Source organism: Mastigoproctus giganteus, chromosome 2 (genome assembly GCF_048544385.1).
Source record: "Mastigoproctus giganteus isolate SK-2022 chromosome 2, ASM4854438v1, whole genome shotgun sequence".
Taxonomy (NCBI): domain Eukaryota; kingdom Metazoa; phylum Arthropoda; class Arachnida; order Uropygi; family Thelyphonidae; genus Mastigoproctus; species Mastigoproctus giganteus.
This window is the reverse complement of record NC_143576.1, coordinates 136,597,710-136,619,999: the sequence shown is the minus strand read 5'-3', so window position 1 is coordinate 136,619,999 and position 22,290 is coordinate 136,597,710. Positions and strand designations below refer to the sequence as shown.

At 38.8% G+C, this 22,290-nt stretch overlaps 1 protein-coding gene across 2 annotated transcripts in view; it reads left to right on the top strand.

The window, feature by feature from the left end:
- LOC150089586 (rab11 family-interacting protein 4-like) overlaps window positions 1-22,290 on the top strand; it is a 202,759-nt gene that overhangs the window by 107,998 nt on the left and 72,471 nt on the right. For both annotated transcript variants that reach the window (XM_090368680.1, XM_090368679.1), the window contains one exon: window positions 17,937-18,069. In XM_090368680.1, the coding sequence (XP_090224806.1) occupies window positions 17,937-18,069 (133 nt within the window). The remainder of the gene's footprint in view (window positions 1-17,936; window positions 18,070-22,290) is intronic.

The following is a 22,290-nucleotide window of genomic DNA, read 5'->3' as shown; positions in this document are numbered from 1 at the left end:
TAGATCATGCCACATTATCTACAAATTTGAATTTCTCCGTGTAGTACGCAGTCATTCCACGTAATTCGGAAATGGCCTGAGTTTCAATCCTGCTGAAATGGGAGAACTTTTCTACATGGTGTGGAAACATTTTCCCGTATGAAATACACCACAGTCTACATGCAATTTAAAAAGACAAACGTGTACTGACCCTTCAGTCTTAGTTGCTCTGACACAGAAACAAACTACAAATTTGGAGTCCTTCGTTGAAAAGGGGGAAACTGTTATGAAGTAAGATGCATTCCGGGTTCCAAAGTCATAAATATAACTTGAACGGGAGGCCAGGGACAAATCAAGGTTCATCCTGGTTTTTAGCTTAGTGGAAGCAAAGTTTTGTAATGTTTCTTATAAGTGTTCAAAGGAGGAACTCTCAATTAACAATTATTTTTACATTTTCTATTCTTGGTAAAATTGGTGCAGCCACCAATCCATTGTTATACCCTCCTTCGGCATTTTGCTATGATTAATTCAGTGAAGAGAAACAACTTCTCTTTCTTGGTGATTGATTCCCCTTCTACTTCTGACCCTCTCTCTCTCTGGGTAACTCAGACTTTTTTTTTTTTTTTTGGCTGGTGCAGCAAAAGCCTCAGGCTTCTTCGCACCATATGGCTAATGATAATAATAACTAAAGAACACTCCAAGTATATTAAATCCGTTGAAGGCTGAGTTTAAATGTAATGATAGTATTGACAGAATCCTTTTCGAATTTTCTTAAACTCAGATCCAGAAACTCCCGTAATCCCACGCTGATGAAGGAAATGAATTTTTGCTATAAAAAATTCTGTTTTAAAAATTAAATTTCTTGGCTTCATCATCCCCTGTGCAGGCGTTTTCCCTAGAACACACCATCTTTGCATGAATGATTCACTGAGTAAGTTAGTGCTATCTAATCTTTAAGATGTCTTAGTGTAGTAGATTACTTTCCCATGACATTCCATTCTGATGGAATTTATTTATTTATTATTTAGTTATTTATTAACTTTCTCACAAGTTGAATATCATTAGGCCTGACGTAGCCCAGTGGTCAGGAGCGAGAGTACATAGCACGCGTTCCTTGAGTGTACCGGGGTTCAATCCCGTGACTACTAAATACGATAAATATTTGTATTGAAGTTTTAGTGTAAACTCTACTGACTTGGTTGTCGTGCCGCAGTATAAACAGAGAATTTATTTTATATGCACAACAATGTCATAAATCGTCTATAATCATATCAAACTTATCAAATAATATCCATATGATTATATATTGGCAGGGTCTGGTGCCGTAACCACTCGGCCACCCTGGCATTATCTAAACAGAAGGGGTTCTTTTCACATTATATGTATTCCAGTTCGGACTGTGGCGTACAGTTCTATACGATCTTCTTCGACATCGCTCACAGTTTGGACGGTGTTAATCATTCTAAGTTAACCACCGAAACTACGGAGATTGTGTTCCACTGTCAAACTTACTCGAGCACGTCCTCTCTAACAGGTCTGCTTCAATCGCACTTGATGGTTCCGCTTCTTCTGCTCTTACCCATTCATTCTGGAATGCCATACTCTTCTCTTCTCCCTTTTGAGCTTCTCTTATTTATTGTTTACGTAATTCATTAATTTAGAACGAATTAATACAGTATAGGAATCTGGGAATCTGTTTTTGTTAGAAAAGGAATTCCTTCGCTTTTTTTTTTTTTTTTTGTACAAAACTCCCTACGTTTTAAAAGTACTGCGTTTGGATGGCTATGTAAATGATACTTTTTTAGACGTATCATTTACATAGCCATCCAAAATTAATTGCCAGTTATCAATTTGATAAACTGTGATATTCTTCGAGAACTCAACCATTATATCGATGGTAACAGAAATTAAACTGATTATAATAGTCTTTATTAATTTCAAAACTCTTAATAAAAATAAAAGACCACCCCGAAGCTGAACCACGACTTTCCGAACTAGGTCATTATCAAGGCAAGATTATCAATGCAGCAAATACAAAATACCAAACCGGCAAGCATTTATTCATTAGTGAAAGGAGTTTATTTAAAAAATCGCGAAATATGAGTTTGAAGAAGCAGCGCAGAATAAAATACCGTTAACTTTTATCTAAACATTGTTTACATTGTTAAACAATGTTAAACATTATAAACAATCTTTTAGGTAAACTCCGTGAATGTGATATTTATTCTGTAATGTTATCTGAAAACCTAAGAATCTGTTATGCCATTTATGCTAATCTCTATTGTAACTTCAACACGGTCTTTCCAGCATCTTCGAATGGATCGCTTCATTTATCTCTTAACAAATGCTGATAAGTACTTTTCGGGAATATCTTTCTCTCACATAATATCATTTTTAATTATAATTCCTTTTAAATTGAGTCGGTTATGGCTTTCTAATTACTTCTGGCTTTTCTTTCAATTTCCACGACTACGCAGTTTCCTCAAAGTTTCTACAACTCGTTAATTGTTTAGTCCTGAAAATACTTCATCTCAGTCCTGTTTTATTAATTCTTTCTGAAGTGTGGTGCTACTTACTGTATCATGAACTATGTCGATATAATCACCGTCCTTCCACACTGGGAACAAGGCCTGAGTTTGAATTCCATCAATGATGCGAGGAATTTTATAAGCCTTTTTAACAACGTGGTTCAGAAAAAGGCGGTATGATTTTTCTTCGAAAACTTGGGTTTATTGTCTAGAAAACATAAACATTGCGAAACAACATTTATTTTTGTCGATCTCAGGTAATTTCACGTTATGAAAAAGGCGTCTTGAGATTGGAACTCAGGCTTTTTCCACTCGGGATGGCAGGATGTGTTTATATCCACTTTGCAACTTGTGAGGGCTTTAATAATGCATAAAGATCGAAATATTTCGATCTGAGATTGTTGAATTAAAGTTCATGTAGGTTCATGTTTTCATAAACATGAAAACATGCCCAGATGAGGAGTGCGATCTTCGTGCGTAGCGCTATATGCTTGGAATCGACTCCTTCTCGACTCCGAACGAGTGATAGCGACTTCAACTCCTTCTCGTGCTCTCAATTAGTGTTGGTAGTATCATTTCCCCATTCTTATATAACGGCTGGCGCAAAACAAGTTCGGTGAGGTTTTAGGAGTGGAAAAAGAGACCCATAACCGGAAACCCTCCTGTCCAGAGCATTCCACGCATGCCCTATTGGACTAGAGTTTGGGAATCTGGCTTGCCGCTTCGTGCGAGCTATATTCTTCCTCTCAAGGTTTCATATTCACCAATTAGTTCAATAGAAAATTTCTGACTACATGCATGTCGTCCATTGAACATTCTCACCAATTGCTGCTGAAAAAAAAGCAAACACAAAGATCAAGAACCTTGTCTCGATACCTTGTAGCCCTGATAGTTCATCACAGGAACACATGGTTATAGTTCATCACAGTTATAGTACTGCCATTTACAGCGATTCCAGCTCACATCGTTGAACTGTCACTTTCAAAGACGCTTCTTTTTCTGCAATATTAACGAGATGTAATCCAGTTCCCTGTTTCCTCCAAAGAAGGTGCTGCAAAAATCCAATTAAAGATTGCATCTCGACTTATTAGTAAAGAGTATCACGGATCATTGTTCCTAAATCCAGGCAAACGATGTCGGCACGCAAATGGGTGTGTTTCTTTTGTGGGGTAAATGGAACACAAGATATCTGGTGATCATTCATAAACATCTCTCTTGTGAAGCCTTGTGCCGATGGCCGATGGTTTGCTTGGATACAAGTCCTCCTGTGTATTCAGTTTCGGAAATTCAGTTTGAACTCATTTTGACGCTTTGCTGTTAGGGCATGATAACTTGATTATCTTGAGTGGAGATGAAGGAGATGCAATGAAGCCTCCCTGTGCTTACTTACGTTCTCACTGTTGAATCAAAGAATCCTCCAAATGACGTATGTTCTTCCTGTTAAATCAAAGAATCGTCCAAGCATCAACATTTTCACAATGCTGGCTATTGAAACGAGAGTTCCAGCGATAAATGCGAAATATACAGGTTTCGAAGAGAGAGCGTTTTTATCTGGTCACCAAATCTGCATGTTTGTAATAGGTTGGATGCAACTTTGTCTATTTTTATTTGCATTTCAAGATATATTCGTGTTTGTGCTTGTTCCTGAAATTTTGTAATACACTGATCGACGAAATTAACAGAACAAAATGTTTTTCTTGAATATTTTATTGTGAACAGTGTCGCCGAAGGCGAATTTTTGATATAATAGGTATCCTGGCATGAAAATTCCGAGATCTACCACCTTAGAGAACTGCAAATTATGCAAATTATTCATGCCTATAAAAACACGAGTTGCGATCACATCACTTCATTCCTGTTTTTTTTTTACTTGCTCAGTGGGATAGCCACATTTTCGGTACTCAGGATGGCAAGTCATCGTCGTTTAGATGATCCTTTGAGATTGTGGGCCGCTGGACGGCTTGAAGCCGGGTAGTCGCAGGTGGAGGTGGCACGTTAGCTTAATGTGTCACACAGTGTCGTCTCAGTACTATGGAAGCAGTTTCAGGAGACAGGGACCATTATAAGAAGAGCTGGCCAAGGTCGCTCGCGGGCTACGTCAACCAGAACAAACCGCTATCTGACTCTAACAGCAAGACGGAAACCTACGATGTCCTGTCATCAAATGTCTCTTGAGGTTGCTGTGGCCACAGGTGAAAACATTTCAATTGGACTGTGTTAAGTTGAAATTAAGTTAAGTTAAGAACAAACCTGTGTTAAGAAGGCTCAATTCAAGGAAGCCGGTGGTTTGTATCCAATTAACCCCAAACCACCACAGACCCCGTCGAAATTGGTGCCATGAACATGTGACTTGGACCCTTGACAAATGCAGTACAGTACTGTTCTCTGATGAGTCTTGTTTTAGCCTACAAACAGATTCTAGTCGTTATTTCTTATAGCGACAACGAGGAACGCGGTATCATCACTCCAACATCAGAGGAAGGGACACTTACAGTGGAGCGGATTAATGATCAACAGCCGCACCCCTCTTCATGTTTTTGATAAGGGTACCGTAACTGTGCAGAGGTACCGAGAAGAAAACCTCGAACCCTATGTGTGATTTTTTACAGGTACGGTTGGCCTAGATTTTCCTTTCATGTATGACAGCGCCACTGCGCATAGAGCACAAGCGGTGGAGGAACATCTTGAAAATGAAGATACAAAAGACTGCCATGGCCAGCATGATCGCCAGACGTAAATCTGATCGAACATGTTTTTGTAGTAGGATTTTAGGAGCATCGGCGACTAAGGCCATATTGCCCCGTGTCTATTGTCTGTAAATTGTATGTGTTCTGAGGTCGATTTTCTGTTTGCTGGACGAAAAACCAGAGTTTTCGGGAGAAAAAACAATTTACTCTCGCCTGAGACCGACTAACTCAGCCACGTTGTGAAAAGGACCATTAAAATTCCCCATGTCATCGATGGGACTTGGAATCAGATCTTTTCCTCCCGGTGTGGGGAAGACGGCGATTCTACCAACTGTGCTACCCAGAAGGGCGATCGAACATGTGTGGAACGCCCTTGGGCTTCGCATTGCACCCCGACAGCCAACTCCGCGGTCACTTGGTGAGCTAAGGTCTGCGCTGTTGAGAAAATGGGATTTGTTGCCACAGAACCTTATAGACACCCTTATATCCAGCATGGTTCACCGCTGTCAGGCCTGTTTTGCTCTTGGAGGGGATCATACGCCGTACTGATGTTATTTTACCATGTTTTCGATCATCTTGTATCGACTTCTATAATGTGACCTTCTTTTACAACCCCTATAAATGTCCCTTATTCCTGTCCAACCTTTCTCGCTGTCGCATTTCATCGGTATTCTATGGTACACCACCGTACCAAATTTTGCCCTGCTTAATTGCAAGCTGCACTAGTTACACCGCGTTTTCTACGTGTTCTGTTAATTTTGTCGAGCTGTGTAGTATAAATTATTACTGTAAATAGTGTAACGGCATAAAATGGTAGTGAAATAGTGTAAGAGTTACTTGCAGTGTAAAACAGTGAAGCACGTTATAGCAAATCTATTGTTTTCGTTTGATTTACCATTGTACTTCACCTTGTTAAAATTTGTAGAAATTTAAAGCAATATCGTGGAAAGTAATACAGAGAGAGTGAGCTGTAAATTATGAGGCAGAGTAGAAGTAATTAAAGAAAAATTCCGAATTCCAGGCAAAATCTAAACCAGTATCGCAGGAAATTCAAATATTTTATTCAGCATTTAACGACTGAACTAATTAAAATTGCCTTAGTGAAGCGTGATGCCGGCTTGTAATATTAAATGTAATTCAGATGTAGACTCTATAATGAAGCAGTTCGTGGCTTTTTGACTGACTTCCTGTAAAAGAGTTCGATGCGTGCCGAAATCATTGTAGTCAGGTTGTTTCGTTCCGATTTCGTTGTCCTCATTAGATGGCAGATCACGTGTGAGCCTCTTATTATAATTTTTTTTTTTTTTTTTTTTTGGCTTTAGGAACTTTGCCAATTATTATATGAACACTAACTTGGGCGTCGTCCCTAACAATAATGAGATCATTTTTTATAACACCAGGGACATCTTTAATTGTCTCACGCTTGCTGACTCCTACTCTCAAGCACCTACGAGAGTAGTTCCCAAACTATGGGTAATTATTATCCACCTGGATTAATTTCGCATTTTCTAAGGATTAAAGTGGACTTTGGCCTTCCAGGATTATCCTTTTGTGCGAGGAAAAGCAAACCTCAATTTCATGCTGAGTGAGCCATTGTTATTCGGTCCTAGCATTGATGAAATTTCTTTAGAAATATAGTTATCAAAAATACACCCAAGTACCGGCCTGTACGAAATAGGATAAGTAAATTAACTGCTGCATTAGCCTAATTACTTAATAAGTTTTAAGCGAGTAATTAATGATATGTAATTCGTGTAGAATGACAAAACTATGACAGGCACGTTCCAACTTCCCACATGTAGTCTCTTGGTTTGTGTAAGCAAAATCCCACGGGAAGCGTGGAATTATTTGACGCAATACTCGCTTTCAGGATTTTCCCCAGTAAAGGTTGTCTAGAGTAAATTCAGAGTTGCTGTTGACAATATTTTGAAGTTTGTTCTTTCTGAAGTTTTATGCCATTTTTAAAGTTAATAAAACAGATTATTAAGAGTTTATGCTGTTCTCTGAAATCATCTTTTGGTATCGAGGAAGTCGTTATTCCGGAAGGAGGATAACATACTCGTATAGTAAACTGTTTTATTTCCCAGTAATAGCCTGATATCATATCCCCTCACCCTTCCAATCAGTTTCTGGGGTAAAATGCTTTTTTACCCTTCTGAATTATAGAACTGTTGCTCTTTCCCAGCTGAACTAACTCACTTTTGACTGGAAATAGCGTATTCCTACAACTGGTCGTTTCTGTAGGACAACGTTGACATTACACTTGTTTTCTTCCGCCGGCTGTAATGAAATCTGATTTAATACCCTGTTGTCCGATGATGTCTAAGCAGTTTTATCTGCTGTGTGTGTGTGTAGAAAGTGGGGGATACACAGCTGTCCAGAGTGGCACTCGTATTGTTAACACTTCCAGCACTTTTCATCAGAATAGAATATCTCTTTTATTTCCCTTCCGGCTTTCTATAGGTGTAACTCTTGTCCTTATCATTTTGGATGAACATAAAAGATGTCCTTGCAAGATTTGCTACACGCAGTCACGATAACATTCCGACAGACAGTAGTTCAAGGAGACTTCTGCCTGCTAAATGTAGCTGGAGTCGATCCGTTATGACTTTTATCGAAACATTCCTCAGGTATAAGAGGATTGCCAAAGCGATAAGTTAGATCTAATCATCTTCTCTACCGGTATGATTATAGTCGATATAAAAATATAACAGCACCCGGATCGCGAATTATATCCTCCATATTGGCAGCAGTAATTATCTACCGATCAGCAAAAAATGATCAATAGGCCAATAAATCCGATTATGATTGTTGTACGTCGGGTTTGTTCTTGCCCATAGAAGGGGAAAGATTATGGAGCAGCAAGGTTAGGGAGGATCCCCTACACCACTGTGAATGTATGATCGTTACTGTAGAACGAGTACATCTGTCACCCGATCTCTGGTGTCAGTAGGGCGAATTATTTTATACACCATTAATCATGCAAGGGGAAATAAAATAAAAAATCCAATAACAGCGATATAAATATCAATAAGGGTTGTAGTGACGCATCTGTTGCATTTCCGACCCTATATGATAACTGAAATAGGTGGACATAATGGCCTGTAATAAGGAAGTTCTCATCTGGGTTCTCATCTAATGCTCAGCTAAGTAAGCAGCGGCCTCTGTTGAAGACGAGGACCAACTGCAAGTACTGTACAAACTTACGGATTAAAATATGTAGAAGGAAGTAGTCTCCGGAAGATGGCAGCACTCATTTGCGTCCGTTAAAATGTCTGCTCTTCATGCTTCCTGCCGATAACATTAAGACCTGAGTTTTACCTCTCAGGTATTCATTAGTGATGTGTCAACAGCTATCTGTGTCGTATTCTTGGATTGAATATTAATTATTTTTTAAGAGCAGTTTGTCTGTGAAGGGGAAAAGAAAACGGGAGAATTCTCTAAGGAAGCCTTATTAAATCAAAACATTAGCCGGAATCAAACAGGGAATCCCTTCCCCCTCCCACCCCAGTCGTCAGGCATGCGAAGTTCCCTAGGAAAACACTTTAGTATTAGTATTATAATGGCTTAATGATGCAAGGAAGCGAGCTTCCTTTGCATCTGCCAAAAAAAAAAAAAAAAAAAAAACTGTCAATCATAGCTTACCCGTCACTAAAATGTGTCTATCCAATTCCGCTTTGAATTTTACCAAATTATCGATTTCGACCACCGTTGCAAGCAACTCATTCCAGTGATCTACAACACGTTGCCCAAAAGTAAATTTCATGAGATAAGTGACTTCTCAAAAGTTTGTATTTGTGCCACCTGGTTCGTCTCTCTTCAGCAGTGAAAATATACCTCTCTCTCCTTCATTTTACTGATCCCCTTCGGGGCATTTTGTACCTCTGTCAGGTGCCCTGAGATTTACAGTTGGCCAATCTTTGTAGTTAGTCCGCACTTTCCAAGCCGTTTTTCCGTATGGACATCAATTAGCACCTCTTACTATCTGGTTGCCCTTCTCAGATGTTTTATGTCTTTCTTCAAGTATGGCCTCCAGATCTGAACACAATGTTCTAAATGCAGTCTCAACATCATCTTTGCACCAAGAGATAATGAGGCCGCCGTAGCCTAGTGGTCACGCGCGGGTGCATAAGTACACACATGCCTTGAGTGACCGGGATTGAAGCCCGTGACTGCTGAATACGGTGCTGTTTCTTGTATTCTGTCTATCTTGTGAACTCCTCTGATCGTTTGGTCGTCCTGGAGTATAAAATTGAGAAGGTCCTTATTTACTTGAGAAGGTCCTATATATCACAGACAAAACACCTTGTGCCTTCCCAGCCGCATATGACGTAGCCCAGTGGTCAGGAGCGAGAGTGCATAGCACGCGTTTCTTGAGTGGACCGGGGTTCAAGCCCGTGACTACTAAATACGATAAATATTTGTATTGACGATTTATTGTAAACTCTACTGACTTGGTTGTCGTGCTGAGTATAAACAGAAAATTTATTTACCCTGCGTGGATAATTTCATTTCTGACTGAATCTTAACCCCTAAAACGTTTTCTTCCAGGACCCTTCTTCCAGATTTCCTCCTCACGAACCCATGCTGTGATCCAATAGGGATATCATTCCTATAGAGATGGTCCTGTATTCTGTCCTAAAATACAGACTCAATCATCTTACTCACCGCCGAAGCCAAACTCACTGGTGTAAATTTACCTATCAAATCTTTCGCATCTCCTTTGTGGAGTGAGGAGACGTAGCGCTTCTCCAGTCCTGTGGTATCTCCCTGGAGCCTAATGATAATCTCATAGAATTCTTAATGGGACGATGTACTCACATGCAGCCTTTTTTTAGTATAATGGGATCTATACTCTCCACTCTTGGAGCCTTACCTTACCTTCTACTTCACTCGGCTTCAGTAGTCCTCCTCTACACTGTTCTCCGAGATTGATATAGTACTTAATTCACAGCATTATACTTCCTTGTCACTGACCTCTCGTAGTTCGAATGGTCTTTCAACTGTAAAGATTGTTGCTAATTATCTATTCAACTGGTCTGATACTGTTGGATTTCTATGACTTTTCCAGTTCGATCAAGCAAGGGACTTATGTGATTCACTTTTGTTTTTAGCATTCACGTAATTCGTCTCCATTTTTAGCTCTCTTTGTTAGTGATTTCTTGTACTCACATTTCGCCTGTCTTACTCCGTCAGTGGTTTTACGTATACACTTATAATATTTTTATAAATAAGTATCTCGCGATAGTCTTTAACTATCCTATGCTTTTTTTTATTATTTAGCTCTATTAAACCCTTAACCTCTCTGATCATCCACTTAGGCATTTTTTTTTTTTTTGTTGTTCTATTAATTGGAGAGAGTTTTCTCTCCAATTAATAGAGCTCAAGAAATTCCTTATAGACTACGATGTCCAAAGAAATTTCTTTGGGTATTATAGTCCTCTCTCTCTCTCTCTCTTGAAATTGAAGCCGTTTCCTTGATCACAGAAATTTCTTTGGATATTACCCATTTTATGACATTATCGTCACTAGTCGCTATTAGTTCCTTCACTACTAAAATTTGGACGTCTTTTGGATCTTTGGTGAGAACAAGTCGAGAATATTACAGCCCCTTGTATACTTTCTCTGAAATGTTAGAATAAATAACAATCGTCCAAATGGTTCAGAAATTCATTTCCCATGGCGTATTGTCCCTCCACGATTTCTAGTCTATAAGAGGTAGATTGAAGTCGCCTAACCCGACTGTCATGTTTCCTCTACCGCATGTCATCTGCATCGAACAGACTCAACGTCCATCTGAACCTTATCTCACTCTGGATGCAAATCTGATCGCTTTCAAAGAACTCTTGATAAGACTCACGAATTCCCCTCCCTTTCCCTCCTCAACAACTATACTCGCCTTCTTCATTCCCTATCTCTGGATGGCATCACGTCCTTCGTAATTAGTCCTGTTATACCAACACTGATTTACCAAATCAAAAGCTCAAATATAGATAAATAAAATTTTGTATCTCTTGGCTTTTTACATCCTTGACGCATCCCTGATAGTTGCTTAAACACAACTTTTCTGGTGGTATGTGACTGCTTGTAGACTTTGAACTTATTTCAGTGTTTCTCTGTGTGCATAAGGTAATTACAGGTCGTACTGAAGTACGCACACGGAGCATGTAAGTGTGATTTTGGCCAATGTCACTGACCTGCGTCATTCAGCGAGCCGCTGAATGACGCTCTTCTAACCCTCCGAATTAGCAGTTTCTCCTGAACACTTCCTCAATGACACTAACAAAACTCTTGTACCCTTCTCTGTTCAAAGCTACTTATGTGACCACACACACGATTCCTTAAAATGGTCATTTTAAATTAATCCCTCATTTAACTAGTGTCTCAGCACCTTCGTGATTTCTGAAAAGTAAAAAGGAAATTGTTTATGGTCTAATGTGTCCGTTGTATTACTTATCGCTCTTAATAGAGATGCGATTCGTTTGAACAAAATAAATAAAAAAAAAAAAAAGAAGCTCGTATTGTGCGAAAACAGTCCTTTTAAGTGTGAAATGCACGAACAAACGTGTTGCGCTACAAAAGGATGCAGAAGTGTATTTCACTTATTGCACGGAATGCACCTTCGGCAGGACCGGGACAAAGGTGAAATAGGTCACTACTTGATTTTCCGAACTATTAACACACTCCACCCCTCCTGGTATGATCAATCCGTGCGTCACATGTAGAGCAGAGTGGAGCAGGTTCTCTCACGATACTGCTGGTTTTCAATAGGCCTTGACCAAGGAAGTGAACAGCTTGGTACAGTTACATACTGAATAGGAGATCCTTTTGGCTTTGCTGTCACCACTGTTGTGCTGATTCTTTCTTCTTCTTATTATTATTATTATTTTATTTGACGCATAAGATCCTGTTCTTCGCTTGACTGGTTTCTGCATTAAACATTTGTGTTTGGCGTATGGGTGTTAATTGCTGCTCCCAGAAAGGCGTTGGCCTACTGTTCTGGTCAAGTTATCACGTGTGAATGAGTAATTAACGGTTTAACTGACAGTTCCTTTTATACCATTAGCACCATTTCCTTAAAATGGCTATTTACAACTACTCACTCGTTTAACTATTATCTTGGCACCTTTATGATTATGAAAAGTAAAAGGAAATAGTTCAACTAGACTGACGCTTTCCCTCTTCAAATGTAATGTTACTAATTTATTAACGAAATAAGTTAATTTTTTTTTTAAATATAAATTAAATGAAAGTTTTCTGTTTCAACGAAATAAAATTTTCTTTGGAATAGAGGGGGAAAAAAATTCTGTACGACTGACATATCCACTCCTGCATGCTCTTTCCTCTGCCAAAGGGTACCGATCCAATTGAGTAGTTCAGCCTTACGACCTTCAGAAATACTGGGGATCCTTGTTATCCGAGGATAATTAGTTCCACTTAAAACGGGGACCAATTTCGTAATGTTTATTATTTAAATAAAACTAAATGCAGCTAGGCATAATATTTTAAGGGGTTAAGATTCTATATCTATATAATATCGGTGTAGATGCACCATAGACAACTCTTAAAGAAAAACTATGATAGCAGTGTGAAAAGCATCACCTCATCTGTATCTCATATTGTACTCATCCTTCACAACGAGTTGCCCATCTATTGCACTACCTCGAATAAGTAACGCTTCACTAATTATTCACTTTACTTATTCTCGGTGGGCGCCACCACCCAGACGACACCGTTTTAAAGCTAGTTGGCTTTTCATCGGTGGGTGGGCAGGTACTCTGGTATTGCAAGTGAAGCATTACTTATTCGACGTAGTGTAATACATGAGCAACTCATTGTGAAGGATGAGTAGATATGGTGTATCTACACCGATATTATATAGTAATATTTATTACTTACTTGAACATTGCAAAAAATGAATGAAGGAACAGAAAAATTAGAAAATTATTTTATTAGACATTTTTTATTATAATATGTTACACAATGTAAGGTTAAGTAAAGTTTATTGAAGTTACACTATTTTTTAGTTGTACGAATAAAGAATGAATCCAAGAGTTGTTCGTTTTTGTTTTTTTTTTTTTTGTCGTATTTTTTCAGATAAAATTGCATCGTAACATTTAGTTGTCTTTAACTTCGCGCTTAACATTCGTTGCACAATCGTGAAGAAGATCATTCTCACAAAAAATATTCAAGTTCTTGGTCAATTTTCGCAAGGGAGAAAGCTTTAGTTCTTTAATTTTCAAATCTTCGTAACTGCGGCGACTCGGATAATGAATACTCGGAATCCGGGGCCCCCCTATACTTTAGAGAAATAGACAAACTAAATAACAGAAGGTGCTATTGATTACTCCTAGGGTTTTTTTTTTTTTTTTTTTTCTATTTGTTCTTGGTTGATGATACATACGTTAAGCGCCTCTTTATTAGGTACACATACCCGTTTCATCAGTCGAGCGCTCCTTCATTAACTGCATCATATGTTCGTAACATGTGATATAAAGCTGTGTGTTTGCATTCAGTACTGTAAGGCAAGACGAAAAACTTTAGTAACTTTGAACGTGATATGGTAGTCAGCACCAGACGTCCCGGTATGAGTATCTGCTGAGACTTTCGCACGACTGTTGCTCGAGGATATCGAGATTGGTCCAATAACCACATACCATCCAGCCAATGGCGAACTTGCGATCCGAAACAGCTCGATGTGAAAAGCCAACGGAGACTGACAACACTTATTCAGAATAACAGAAAACCTAGTCGGTGAACTAACAATCCAACCAACGGTGGTAACCAAGCACGCGTTTCAGAACGCCCAACTCGTCGTATCTTGTCACGGATGGGATATTATCCCAGCCAACGACCGAACCAGGTTCCCCTACTTTCAGCAAAAAACAAAAAGAAGCTGCGGTTTCAGTGGACTCAGGAATACTAACATTGAAACACCAACACTCGTGGATTAGAAAAATGTTACCTGGTCCGAGAAATATCGTTCTTGCTGTTTCGCTCAAATGGAATAACCGGAATGTGGCGAAAGCAGCATAAGTCCACGGAGCCATTCTTCAAGATATCAACGCTGCAGATTGGTGGTGATGGTGTGTAATAGTGTGGAAAGTGTTTTCCTGGAGCACACTATCCCCCATTTATACCAGTGGAGCAGCATTTGGATGCCACAAGTTATCTGTAAATTGTTTCTGACCAGGAACATCTGTTCGTGGCTACAGTGTATCCGCCTGCTAATGGCTTCTTCCCACAGGTTTAGTGCATCATGTCACAAGGGCAGAATCGTACGTAACTTGTTTTCAGGAACGTGACATTGAATTCAGCCTACTGGTCTCTCCAGTCACAAGATCAAAATCCAGTTGAGCACCTATGGGATGAGGAGGAACGAGTTCTTCGGAATAGAACACCTTCGACACTTCCTAAAGGTCCATGCCATGACGATTCCAAGCTGTTATCAGCGTTTGTTGTTTATCAAGTTTATATATATATATATTGTCTGTAATTGCGTGTGTTCTTCGGTCTGCTGTTTGTTGGACAAAAATCATCAGTTGCCATGATAAAAAAAAAAAAAAAACATGCCTTTCTCGATTGACACTGGCTAACTTAGATGAAGGAAAGCGAGAAAAAAAAAATTCTTTTATTATTGACGGGATTTGAACTCAGGCTTTTTCGCTTTATTATTATTTATTTATTTTTTAATAATAGCTGGCCTCCCACCCGATGTGGGAAGACGGTGATCATAACTACTTTCTAATATTAGGTGTTGCACTTTCAATTTTATGGAAAATTCCTCATGAGTAGCAACTCAATCCATATCACGTGCAGCCTATCTCACAAGGTGATTTTCATCGACGATTCGTGTTTTGTCAATGGTTGCTGCAGCAGTAGTTTGAATGGAAAGACAATCTCGTATAATCACAAATGGGCGCCAGAAAAGCCTAATGGTATCACTCGGTATCTGCATTAGTTTCATTGGAACATTTGGGTTGGTATCAGTGATTCGTTACAGCCGCCAGAGTCCTTCGTGGGTAGCACAGTTGGTAGGTTCGCTGTCTTCCCCACACCGGGTGGAAAAAGACCTGAGTTCGAATCCCGTCGATGACGAGAGGAATTTTTATGGGTCTTTTTCACAACGTGGCTGAATTAGTCGGTTATTGTTATTATTATTTGGTTTTTAGGAGCATTAGCAACTAAGGCCATATTGCTCCGGGGATATGCGGTGGTCATTCCCTGACCTTTCCGCATCCTCCGTATTTGGTGGGCACGGGCTCGAACCCCGATCTAATCAAGAAGCGTGTGCTACGCACTGCTGCTCCTGCCCACCTGGTACGGAGGCGCCGAGTTAGTCGGTCTCAGGCGAGGGTGACATGGTGTTTTCTCCCAGAAACTCGGGTTTTTCGTCCCGCAAACAGAAAATCGACCACAGAATATACTCAATTTACAGACAGTGTACACGGAGTCGCCGATGCTCCTAAAACCGAATAACAGCAACAACATAACAACAGTCGCCAGAAGAAAGCTGTGCATGACGTTACGTTTAATACTTAATTTTAGTTGCAGCGTAGTGCACTTGCGAAACACAGCGAATGTGTTTAGTTAGTTGATAATTAAGTTTAATTAGAAGTTGCTCTAAAAAAAAGTAACGTAAGTTATTTCACGAAAAGTAACTAAGTTACTTTAAAATTTTATTGTTAATCTTATGCCACCCCAATAAATTTAGGTCAAATGCCTCATACTAAGACAGAACTATAGAACATACTTATATGCTTTGTACATAATTTGTTTAAAATAGGGAAAGACATGCATTTCAAATATGTATCGATAGTTCCTTGAAAATATTCATCGTAATGTATCTGACTTATTTTGAGGAAAAAATTAGTAAATAAAAGGGAAATATTAAAACATTAAAATAATTATTAAAACCCATTCATTTTCAGGAAGAAAAATTAATAAATAAAGGAGAATTATTAAAAAAAAGAACATAAGAGTTAGTTTTGAAATTACTTATGCCTGCTTTTCAAATTATTATTTTACTTGTACAAAAAACAGTAACGAGTCAAATTAAAACTTACCGAAATAATAACTTCTTTCTCCGAGCATCCGCCACACCCAGGCACAACCATCACACTGATATACCGTGTACCGTGACTCGTCACTCCAAAGCCCAGCTTTCCATTGGTCTACAGTCCAAGAATGCCAGGCCTTGTACCACTAATGCTAGACGGTGTCTGGCATTAGTAGGCGTGATTAGTGGCTTGTGGGCGGCTGCTTGGCCGTGGTAATCCTTATCATGCAGCGTCCTGCGCATTGTACTGGTTCTAACATGTGTTCCACCCGTCTCGCCTGTATGTGCTGCGACAACGACGACCTGCATTCTAAGCGAATGATTCGCTGCAAAGTTCTGTCATATTCTGTCAGCGTAGGTTTTCCGAGTCGTTTCATGACGGTTTTAGCAATAGTTCGCTTCTATTTGCAGATCACCTCACCAATTATCGACCTAGAGATCTTCAATGTCGTTGAAATTTCATGCACAGAAATGTCAGAAACTTGAACTGATTACATAAGCTATCGGGCTGTACGTAACATCTTGCATTCACAATCGTACTACTGTCTCCTTAAAGGCCTAACTACGAGCACATTTATGGTTGTGTCTGACACGTGGTGCTTGGGTAAGACGTGACCAGTTGTTAACGGAGGGGTGTCCGGATGTTGATGGTAGGTCAGTGTATAAATGAAAAATATGTTTCGGTTGTTGGGACATTACTTTAAAAAGAAAAGTCGTATCAACACTGAATTTACAGTTTATGTTGGAGAGGTTCCCTGTGAACGTTTTAAGGCCAATTCCGACTTTACAACCACCCCAATCCCTCCTCTCCACAAGAAACACAGCTATACATTTAGAACAGCAGTTTAGTAATCTTCTTGAGTGGAGTATAGAAATTTTTAATAATCGAACGCGCACCTCGAAATATAAAGCAAAGCGTACATTACCTAATTTATTATAATTATTAGTACTAGTTACATATCTTAATCATATCTGCTTCTGCTAACGCATTCCACCCACTTATATAATTTAGTATAGTATTTGTTTTTTAAAACCTTTATCCCAGCGGCAGTCCTGTTCTACTGGATAAAATTTTCATATACTGGCACAAGTTTATAATTTACCCCGTGGGTTATTGGGGGTTTTTCATGCCGCACAACGTGTAAAGCGGCTCTTGTACACACACTATGTACAAACGTCATGCTCTGGCGCAGTATGGCATAAGATCTGATGCGCCGTAAAAGATCTCTCTCTCTCTCTCTTTCTCTCTGTGTTTTGGATGTTTAATGGCGCATAAGCTACACTACACTGGCTATAGTGCGCCTCGTAAAAGAACTACAATAACATGTTTATAGCAATTTTTTATTATATCGCAATGTGCGCGCAGCTAAAACACTTTCAGAAAACTTGCGAATAACATTGATATGAGTTAAAAACGAAAATAAAGGTAGCTCTACCCACGCATACTGTGTGCGTGGCTAGGGCACTAGGATCCATATCCGGAAATCATACCTAATGCAAATAGAATTTAGAAAGGCAGCATTCTGTCTCTGAAGATTAGCTCCCACTCGTCTTTCTATATTGTTATTTTTTATTATTATATGTAGTTTGGATCGGTTATCGACAAAAAAAACCGATTGCTGAAATAGAATGTTATGAGTTTGGGAGTCAGAATGCTTATGAAAGTGTTTTCTTTTGTCACAGCCAACTGCATCGAGAATACTCTGTGTCCAGTCGCAATTCAAATAGTCGGAGAAGTTCGTTAAGTTGTGACTCAGAGGATATGTGTACAGAACAGATTTCCCTTGAAGATGACGTCAATGATCTCAACCACAAGGTTGGTATTTAACTATTTTAAAATTGTACGCTGTATTGTTTCACAGTAAAAAGTAATTTCATTTAAATTTGATTTTCGTTATAAAATCTCTTACCACTAAACTATCGCTTTAGTGACAGTTTAGTGGTAAGTGTAGTGTCAAACCTGTCCAGGTCCTAGCTGAAACGGGTTAAGCAGACTTCCGACAGAAACCTTAATAGGTTTCTTTTATTTCTTTTTTTTTTTTTTTAATTTAAAAACTTAATACTATTTTAAGTACAGAGAAGATTTAAGTAGAAATAAAGCAGAAACAGTTTCACTGGTATTAATTATTTTTAAGTTGTTTTAAGTACACTGGTGTTCAAAGAAAGTGCATCACCTAGGAATTTCACATTTCTAACCCTTTTTCTACGATGTTACTTTACATTAATGACGAGCATCACAAACAGAAATATAAACAAAAGATATTTATTAATAGTTAAGGCAAAGCTAAAGTAATATTTGACAGGTGCTCTCAAAATATTCCAAAATGAGCATTTGCAACCTTTATACAACAGTTTTCGTAAACACGACAATTATGGCTGAAATGTTATCAGAAGCCCTCAATTTGCTTCAGTTTATCATTTTAAATGGAAAACAAAACGAAAAGTTCACCAGATGCAAACTAATATTTAGTTGAATCGCCTCTGGCCCTGATGACAACAGCAAACCATCGAGGCATTGACAAGATCAATTTCTGAAGATAATCAACTGATAGTTCGTGATTCCAAACACGAATTATGGCTACCTGAAGTTCATGAAGGATTCTTTCTGGCAACTGCAGATTCTACACGATGCCAACAGTTCTCTGTAGGATTCAGGTTCGGGCTATTTCCTGGCCGGCTAAGAGTTGTAATGGACCATTCTTCCAACCATTTTTTTCACCTGTAACAAATGCGAACACATTACTGTCGAACCTCTAATGCAGAAATGAAGCTCAAGTAACTACAGAAGTGCCTACTTACGCTTTTTGCCCGATGACAAGGAGCAGAGTCGTCCTGAAAGATGCAGTTACTTTGCAGGTTGAAATGGTCTCTAATGGTTGGCAGCAATTTGCCTTCCAATGTAGCCAGGTATCCATTGGCATTTACGGAACCTTTTTATAAACTGCAGGTGACCTATTCTGCGATACGAAATGCACCCCCATATCATTTGGCTGGTAGGGAATTTCACTGTAGACACCATCCAGACTGTATGGTATTCTTCACCACGTCTACGGCGGATCGTTTGTCTCCCATCACAGCCATTCCGGTTGAATTTCTTCTCATCCGAGAAAATAATTGACTTCCACTGCTCGGGGATACATTTGACATGCACCTTACACCAAATTGATCGGGCCTTTTTCATTTTTTGTGCGAGGAGGGGCTTCTTCTTAGGACGACGGGCTACAAGTCCATTTTTGAAGAGGCGTCTTCTGACTGTTACTGCACTTGCTACCACTCTATGTTCTTCCCATTCTCTTTTCAGCTCACACGAAGAAGCTTTACGGTTTTAAAGGCATAAGCGCTTCAAAACGCGGTTCTGTTTTGGCGTAGAGACTTTTGCGTCCAGTTCCTTTTTTCCTATCAGCAGAACCAGTATTCTTGAGTTTGAAAAGAAATCTACTCACTGTCGACTGATTACAAGACACTCTATAAGCAATACGACGGGAAGAACATCCTTCCTCACGTAAAGAAACAATAGCACTCTTTCTTCGTGGCATCAACTGCACGTAACTCGCCATCCTGACACAAGCACGCAATGACTGCAACTCTTGCAGAGCGTGCTTATATAGCTGAAAGTAACAGCTGATGTAATATTACGTCATCACCTAGCGTGTCAATCTTATCTGATGCAATCTGTAAGAAATATTTCGGACGACAATTACAATTTTAAGAGGTGATGCACTTTCTTTGAACACCAGTGTAGAATCTAAATTTTTGAACAGTTTCTCGTAAGAGTCTTTCTATATTATAAAGGCATATACGCAAGGATATTTTTCAGTAATTTGAAACCTATCTGAAAAATTGAATTTTAATCGGCTAACATTAAAATTTATTTTTCGAATAGATTTGAAATTAATTAAATAAAACGTGTTTAACAATTCACGTTAAACACGTTTTATTTAATTAATTTTTAACACGTTAAACACGTTTTATTTAATTAAACGTTTGAAATGAATGAAATAAAACGTGCTTAATGTGCGGTGAAATGAATGAACGTGTTGATCTCGATCTAAAATCTTGGAACTTAATTTATCTCGTACATGAATATGTTGTTCTTGTTTATACTCGAGCATGACCAATAGGTCACAGTTGTTTACGATTAATTATCTTGACGATGAATATAATCGTTAATAGTATTTAGCAGTCACGAGAGCTTGAGCCACTGTATCAAAAGCGTATGTATTCAGCATTTTTCGTCCGCCCACTCGGCTACGTGGGGCTTTGCTGATGTCTGCTGAGCTAAAGCTAAACAATCTGTTTTCTTAAAGGTACTTTGAATATTTGAAAAATATCGGACTATATAGGTTCCAGTGACGGATTGGGTGCTCTTTGATCTCCCTGATCGCTCTCCTAGAGCCTGAGAGTAAACTGGAACAAATATTGCAAACATTTTTGTAATATTAAGTTCATTTCGTATGCTATGTAACAGCTGGTTAAAAACCCGAGTTTAATTAAAGCCAAATTCGAGCCTTATTTTCAGTTATTGTTAGCCACATCATTGTTAATGGTCTCCTCTAGAGAAGTAGTCTCAACCGAACTTGCTTGATGCTTAAAATAGTAGGCCTATAGCAAAACCTCTAATGAAATTTGTTTCAATCTCAAACTGACGACAATTCAGTTCCTGCGATCTTATCGAATTTAGAGTCAGTAAACTTTATTGCTGGCGACTGCTGCGAACGGCTCTCATTTTGTAGAAGCATCTTAACTACAGATTTAAGCGGACATCCGCAAACTGTAAATTCTGTAAGTGGGCTACTGTTTGGGTTTATTGAAACTCTATTGTCACGAGAAGTGCAGACGAATTGGTAGATGACAGCAGGGGAGGAGAGTGGCCAAATTGGTTCCTGGTCGGGAATTGAATGTAAGGATCCATTTCCTTTCTAAGAGGGAGGGTTATAGAGATCAGAGATATTTTGAAAATTACAGACGGATAAACGCATGAATATTCCATCTTCCGACTAGATTGGTTAGTCCATTTCGCTGATTAGGATTATATTAATAAAATTAGATTTTGTCCTCATTCTAAACTGGTTTAACAATTTTTTGCTAAAGTCTTTGATCTGAATGCACAGTACTCTCCGGTTGTCTACTATCAGAAATGCACTGATGTCGGGGCCTTTAGGCTCACGAAGTAAATTGATTTCAATAACTAAATTGTATAATTTATTTATAAACTAAAAATGGATTTTCTTTATACTAAAAAAAAAAAAAAATGTTTTCACCTTTTGTCCGTTTGGGTCTTTTAGAAAAGAAAAACGTTTTTCAAAAATTTTCAAATATACTTAAAGTGTAGTTGTAATTCATGAGGCTGAACTTTATTAAGCTCAGTGAAAATTTAAAAAAAAATCCTTGAGCAATCTGATGAACGCAGATGCACACGATTGTTCACAGAAATACTGCAAGGATTGCATGCCCCCCTTTCAGAAACTCGGATTTTTCAGCCAGCAAACAAGTAAATCAATCATATAATATATACAATTTATAGACACGATATACCAATACCTCATGGCTTTAGCTATCTTGGTAAACAACCAACTAATCATACTGCAAGTACTAGAACACCACAGTTTGAACAACGAACAAAGAAAAAGTTTGTGTGCAAGTGGGAAAGACATTTTCACAAACTAGTGGCATGATAAGGAGCTTGTGGAGAGTTATTCGTGTATGTCAGACTTGAGTCTGCAAATGGTTCCAACTAGAGATGGATCTAACAACCGCTGAGGACGGAAAATGCCGATTAGGCTTCCCTCAAGCCACGGGTCCGCCGAGGTAAATGACGTTCAATGAATTTATTAAATTTTATTTTCCTACCTTTAAGGTGAAAGCCTTGTCAAAGTGAAAATAGAAGTACTGCTGTACTTAAAAAATAAGGAAATCCTCGAGTACAACTGGACACGAAAATTAACAGCCTCCCCTTAAGTAACAGTCTCCTTCGCTTAGATCTCTGTTAAGGGAATTGGCGAGAGCTATATATTATATTTTGATGCAACAGTACCAG